At 38.3% G+C, this 7500-nt stretch overlaps 1 protein-coding gene across 1 annotated transcript in view; it reads right to left on the bottom strand.

The window, feature by feature from the left end:
• The window catches only part of LOC143037348 (carotenoid isomerooxygenase-like), an 82224-nt gene that overhangs the window by 54368 nt on the left and 20356 nt on the right, over window positions 1-7500 (bottom strand). Inside the window, exon 2 of the mRNA XM_076205489.1 lies at window positions 6204-6354. Coding sequence (XP_076061604.1) covers window positions 6204-6354 — 151 coding nt within the window. The remainder of the gene's footprint in view (window positions 1-6203; window positions 6355-7500) is intronic.

Here is a 7500-nt window from a genome sequence, read left to right as displayed (position 1 = left end):
TAAGTTTTTGTAGTCTCTCTTCATATGATAGTTTTGAGAGTGTTGGTGCCAGTTTTGTAATTGCTCTTTGTATTCTTTCAAGTTTTTTTATACATTTTTTTGTACTTGGTGACCATATCGTTGCTGCATATTCCAATCTTGGTCTTATCAGGGTGATTAGGATTTTCCTCACCATTTCTTCATCCAGGTATGTAAATGCCACTTTGATTGTTCTTATTAAATTATAAGTTTCTCCAAAAATCTTATTTATATGTTTCTCAGGTGACATATTATTCATAACAATGACTCCCAGGTCCTTCTCATTTTCTACTTTTTTTATTCCTTCTTTTCCCAAATTATATGATCCTGTTATTCTGTTTTTGCTTTTTCCAAATTCCATTATACTACACTTTTTTGTATTGAACTCCATCTCCCACTTCCTACTCCATTCTTGTACTTTATTTAGATCTCTCTGTAGTGATTCACAATCTTCTTCAGTTTTCACTCTTTTCAGTAATTTTGCATCATCTGCAAAGAAGCTCATATAGCTTTCAATTCCTTCATCCATATCATTAATATATATAGCAAACATTATTGGGGCCAGAACTGTTCCCTGCGGGACACCGCTTATTACTTCATTCCATTTTGAGTGCTGATCTCTTATCACTACTCTCATTTTTCTTTCTTGCAAAAAGTCTTCCATCCAATTTAGCAATTTACCTTGTATTCCTCCTTCATATTCTAATTTCTTAAGCAACTTCTTATGTGGTACTTTGTCAAAAGCTTTTTTTAGGTCTAGAAATGCACAATCAGCCCATCCATCTCTTTCTTGTATTATATCTATTAGCCTTGAATAGAAACATATTAAATTGGTGACGCATGATCGTCCTTGTCTGAATCCAAATTGCCTTGGATTTAGTACGTTGTTTTTTTCCAAGTATTTTACCCATCTACTTTTGATAATTCTTTCACATATTTTTGCTATTGTACTTGTTAGAGAGACTGGTCTATAGTTGGTAGGTTCTTCTTTATTTCCTCCTTTATATATAGGTACTATATTTGCTTTTTTCCAATCTTCTGGAACTTTTCCTTCTTTTAAGGAACTGCTTATTATGCTATGTATTTTGTCTGCCAGTTCATTCCTGCATTCTTTCAGAATCCAGTTTGCTATTTCATCTGGCCCATGCGATTTTCTGACATCAAAATTACCCAAGTGTGTCAATATTTCATTCTTTGTTACTTCTATTTCTTCCATAGGGGGGACTTTTTCCTTCCACTCAATCTCTTCAGGTTGTATATTTTCCCTTGTAAACACTGATTTAAAATGTTTGTTCATAATTTCTGCCATTTCCATTTCCTCAGTGTATTCAACTCCTCCTTGTCTTAATTTCTCTAAGTCTTGTTTGTTTTTCAGTTTATTGTTTACAAATCTGTAGAATAGTTTTGGTTGATCTTTACACTTTTCTATAACATCTTTTTCATATTTTCTTTTTTCCTCTCTGCACTTTTGTACATATTCATTTCTATAACCAGTATATATTTTCCATTTTTCAGGTCTTCTGTCTTTTTTCCATCTGTTCCAGGCTTTGTCTCTTTTGTCCTTTAACTCCCTACAACTTTTGTTGTACCAGCATTTTACATATTCTTTTTCTTGTTTTTGTCTTGGGACATACTTTTCCACTCCTTTTTTGTAAATTTTTGTCAAAATATTCCATTTCTCTTCCACTGTTGTTTCTTCTTTGTATATTTCTTCCCAGTTTTCTTGTTGGAAGAATTCTCTTATTTTATCAAAGTTTGTTTTTTCATACATCATTCTTCCTTTTCTATATTGTTCATTTCTTTTCATATATTTTTCTTCATTAAGTTCCAGTTCAATCAATATGTGGTCACTTTTACCTATTGGTGTTTTATATTCAATCTTGTCCACTATTCTAGGTTCAGATGTAATTATTAAGTCTAGCCTCGATGGTTCTTCTTCATTTCTATACCTAGTGTTCTCTTGTATCCATTGTGTCATTGAATGGTCAGTAATCATCTCAAGTAGAGCATTTCCCCATGAGTCATCACCACTCTTTACTGTCATTTCTTCCCAGCAGATTTCTTTGCAATTAAAGTCGCCCATCATAACTATTCTTCCTCCGTCTTCCATTATTTTAGTTAATGCTATCTTTGTGTCCTCTAACATACTTTTATGTTCACTCTCCTCCCATGAGGCTGTTTTCGGAGGCACATAATTGATCACAAATTTTCTGCTCTTCTTATCTCGGTCTTCCACTTCTATCATAATCATCTCTACTGTATTCTTTCCATATATGACACCTTTCACGTTTATATCCTTCTTAGTCAGGAACATAACTCCACCCCCTTGTTTTTTCTCTCTGTTTCTAATCCAATAATTGTATGTATCATGTCCTACACTGTTGGGTGGTAGTGGGCCTTTTAATTTTGTTTCTACAATTCCCATTATGTCCGGTTCTTTTTCTTTCAAATAATCATTCAGTTCATTCAATCCTGTTATCAATCCATCTATATTTGTGTAAGACACTCTTAGTTTTCTGCCACTTCCATTGTATTCTCTGTTTCCCTTATGTTTTTCTTTAGTATGTCGAACTGCTTTATTTTCATGTTCACTACTCTCCAATAGAATCTCTCTTTCTCTGACTCCGTTCTTTCCTCGTTTTTTGCCTTAGCTTCAATTCTTTTCTGCTTTTCTGCCTCTCTTTCCTCCTTATTCATTTCTCTTTTTATCCATACCTTTTTATATTGATCATTTGTTGCTAGTTTCCCTGTCTTGGATAGAATTTTCTCTGCTGTTGTTTGTGACCTGAATTTAATCTTAATTGGTCTGGTCTTATCTGTACTATATTTTCCGAGTCTGAATTTTTCCTCAATTTCCTTTATAATTTCTGGTTCATCTTCCTGGACTAATTTTAATAAACTGCTTACTCTTTCATTTTCCTCCTTGATTCTTGCGGTTCTATCTGGGTTATGTTTCTCTTCCATTCCTAATATAATTATACATTTCTTTTTGTCAGCTAATTCTCTTACTATATTCTCCTTCTGTCTCATCACTTTAATAACTGAGTCTTCATTATGTTCTTTCAATTGCTGTTTGACTATGTCAGTGAATGAAACCTTATTCCCTTCTTGAGTTATTCTCCAATTTTTAGCTTCTGTATCTATTTTCTCTCTGTTTTCATTACTATTCTTCTTCAATTTCTCATTCTCCTCCTTTACATTTCCTAACTGTCTTTTTAGGTCCTCTATTTCTTCAGTTAAGTTTCTGTTAGCCTTCTCTAGTTGTTCCAACCTTTCAATTCTTTGGAAGATGGAGTCTACGTTACCTAACTTACGCTCCAAGTCCTCGATCACCTTATCAACTCTCTCCTCTAGTCTTATCAGTCGGGGGGGGGGGGGGTTGTGTCCCCCCCACCCTCTTTAAATCCCTGGAACATATTCTCGTCACTTTCTTCTGTATTGCTCCTCTCTATACTTCTAATCTTTACATTTTTATTAGACATTTGATCCTCGCTAAGTCTTTTGTTTACCTTCCGCTTGTCTGGCTGGTCAAAGTCTACTCCCTCCTCATTTCCTTCCATTTCCCTCAGTAATCCCTCCCCTTTTCCTCTTTCCCTACGTTCCCACTACTCCACGAGCAATTTCCCCCCCACCCTGCAAAAACACTAGGCACTTCTCTTTGCGTTGGGATCCACAGACTTCACTTTTCTTCAGAACGTCTTCTAAGCCGTCCATTCGTTGAAGTGTGTGTGTGTGTGTGTGTGTGTGTATGTGTGTATGTATGTATATATACATATATATATATATATATATATATATATATATATATATATATATAGTATTGATCTATCCACTGTGAATTAGAGTCGAGGACAAGGGCGGACCTTACAAAGGCTGTAAGGTCTTAAGTAAAAGGAGTATAGTTTAACATTAATTATTAACGTACTACTAAAGAGGACTGCAGTTAGCAATCGAAATAAATAGTTTCGCTTACTCAACTCTTTCTTTCGTCTGACTGTGGTGTTAGTTGTGATTAATTATTAAATACTTACACCTGTTAACAAAATAAGATACAATAAGAAACGAGTAAATAAAACAACATTCCTTAATCAATTAACGAGTACAAAATGTAAGATATGAAGTAACCATAGTGACAGCGACGAATCAAAATACACCACAGGGCAACATGAATGATGTTATCGTCAGGGAGGAGTATTGGATTCTTGATCACGTGAGAGGAGGGAAGCCTTTCCAACCGTAGGTGAGTTGAGACTCTTTTCCGCCTGGCCGTGTGTGTGGTATTTATATACTTTAGAACCCAAGTTGTGTTTGAATAGTTGTAGTTGGCTTCAAGTTGTTATTTAACGTACAACGAGGTGATTAAGAGAAACCTAGCGACGACTCAGAAGTTTGGTCGTTTGAATGACTAGTAAAGATCTTGAGGATGCAACGAGGTGGTTAGGGAAAACCAATCGATGGTTCGGTAATTCGATGGTAGATGGGGTGGGCCGTAACATCTCCCCCCTGAGATCACACCACTCCATAGTGGTGATTGTGTAGAATAAGGTTGACTTTGTCTAGAAGATGTGGTTAGAGGCGGCTAAGCATGTCAGTCAGGAGGTTGTCAGAACCTTTTATGTGATTAATGTTGAGGTTGTATGGTTGTACGTAACAGGATCAATGGTCTTATTGACCTTCATTCCAGTTTTATTGTCCATATGAGGACTGTGCGCCCCAAGATTACTATATCGGACTCACCACCACTCGCCTTTTCGAACGTCTGACGTCCACCTCAACAGTGAAGGCCCTAAGAGGCACCTCCAGGAGACCCTCAATACCCCAATCACCAGATCCATTATAGAGAATATTACCAAAACCTTCGACAGAGTGACAAGTGCAACCCTGCCCTCCTTGAAACCCTTCACATCAAGTGCAGCCACCCAACCTTGAACACCCAGCAGGAAGCTCTCACCATCCTCCCGAGCCTCAAACCCTTCAGAAATCGCCAGACAAGACACCCCAGCAACGACACAAACCAGTCCTTTCAAGACTAGTTTTCCTCGTAGATGAATCACGCGACCTGAAAACCCGGATCCGAGAGCATCGGTAGGATGTCCGCAATGATGTCACCACCTACACTTACGTTGCACATGAGAATAGTAGCAATCATCTGATGGACTGGGAATGGGCAAAGCTACTGGTACACGAGCCCGATAAAATCCAAAGAAAATGTTTGGATGCAGCCATCATCCAAGGATCCAACACGAATGAACAAAATAAAGGCAAGTTTAACATTTCACCCCACTTTTTTTTCTCAGCTGTCGAAAAATCCCTAGTTGCCCTCCACACCTTTCTCCCCTCATGCTTTTGTCAATCATGAGTTGACAAATGGCCCCTCACCTTATTTCTTCCCCTTCTACATTTATTCATCGGTGGTAAACAAATAACCTATACACAGACAATTGCTCCCTCTCTTCCTTAACCTTTCTTAGGCTCCAATAACCTCCCACCCTTCCCCGAATCTTCCTATTAACTCTCAGATATGTGTACCACGACTATGTGTTTGATAAAGCTGAAACAAGTGTTACGTCAAACTAATAAAGGCCCCGTCCTCAGATGATGTTTCTTTTGTTTTGTTGATTGGCAACTACCAATTACATACGTCGCCACTCTCATATATTGAAATGTACATATTCCCATAACTATAGTTTTTAATTTGTGAATTTTAAGAGGAATAAGCTAATTGAATAAATGTAATTATGAATAATGAGGTAATACATATACAAGGATGTAAGTTCGTCCGCACATTTTTTTCCCTGGCCGCCGCCAAATTCTTTTATTTGTTTTTGTAGTGCCCCATTGAGACGAAGTAACTCCTGAAACCCAACATTTGAAATGGCTCCGGGAAGGTACAGTAATTCATGAATCAACTCTACGAAGTTAGGTTGATTGGGACTAGTATAGATTCAATCCCAATCTTTACAATCCTATAATAAATGCACTCTTATTTCTGCGAGGAAATTATTCATGACTCCATCGCCTCCCGACTCCTTCTACCGAACGTTACGGCATCAGAGAGAAAATAATTTTTGCAAACATACAGAAAACCGTTGAGAGATGTCATACTGCCCACAAAAGATGGTAACTGCACGAGAATGTGTGGGACGGAGCTATAGTAATTAGTAAAAAAAAAAATGTAAACTCACCTACTACTGTAGGTTACGCCAGTCTCTCCGATGTTGTATTTCTGCAGGATGGCTGACCCATCAAAGACATGCAGGAACTCGCTGTCACCGTAGGTCATGCGCCCAGGACCATTTATGATGTAGGCTCCACGTAGCCATGGGGGTAGAGAACCTGTAGGAGCAGAGGAGGTAGAATGGATGTAACTTAGAAGATTCTCATTTCAACCACGTTTCCTTGCTCGAAACAGAAAGAGAAGTTGGATTGTTGTGCCAAATGTGGCCCTAAATCATCTAAATGTCCTTGCTATTGTGATATTAAGTGCAACGCATATAATACATCATGAGTATCAGAATAAATTTGGAAAATACGCCAGAGAAAGCGTTGCTTCACTTACACGCCAGTGCCAGTCCTCACAGTCTCTCTGAGCAAACTCCCCATGCAGACACCTTTGCCTCTCCAAACAACTCTCGGCCGGTTCGATCAACTTTGTTGTGATTCTCCTAGCAAGCCGAAACCCAGGCCTTGAGGTCTAGCGCTCTGGGTCACTAATCTTTATTCTGCTAAAGCTAGGCTAAGCCTCTAACAAGCGAGAAACTGAGCTTTGGGGAATAGAAATATTGAAAATTCTTGTATCTAATAAGATAAAAGCCTTTGGTGATAGGTGAGTTCGTTTATGTGATTTTTTTCAGATGATGATTGTTGAAAAGTATTATTATTTGCATAAAGTATATTCACAGAAAGATGTATAGTGCAGAGTGTAGGAGTAACTCAAACAAAACCTGCTGCGTACGGTTAAGTCGCTACAACGTGCCCCAACCATGATTTCTGTGGGTGACCCATGGTCTTATCTATCGAGGATTGCTGTCTCTTGTAGAAATAAACGTGCTACATGCCCATATAGCCAAAGTCGGCGTTCATGAATTTGGATTGTAGCTGGCGTAGACTGAGTTTCACAGTCAGGGCCCTCAAAAGAGGGGGGGGGGGTCATATGAACTGGGGCGGCACATTTAGGGGCGGCATTTAAGCTATTGTGCCGGAATAGTGCCAAATCACTGGCACTCTCTATGGACTACAAAAGACAACGGTAAAATTCCCCGTAGCTGGCCTTTCCGTTTTCGTGGTCACGTACAACCTTGAGCAGGTCCCCTTCACCCCCATTTTCTTCTCGCTAAATGACACAAAAAGGAAGCCCCATTTCTTCAGCCTGTCGACAAAAAAAAAGTTATGAAAAATAATAAACAACCCACTTACTCCCCCCCCCCAAAAACAAAACAAAAAAAAAACAGCAACATTAAAATCACCAGATGTCATCATTCC

The sequence above is a fragment of the Oratosquilla oratoria genome, chromosome 2 (assembly GCF_046742065.1).
Source record: "Oratosquilla oratoria isolate Oo_2021 chromosome 2, ASM4674206v1, whole genome shotgun sequence".
In the NCBI taxonomy this organism is placed as follows: Eukaryota; Metazoa; Arthropoda; class Malacostraca; order Stomatopoda; family Squillidae; genus Oratosquilla; species Oratosquilla oratoria.
The sequence above is the reverse complement of the archived record's forward strand: the minus strand, read 5'-3'. Positions and strand labels throughout refer to the sequence as shown.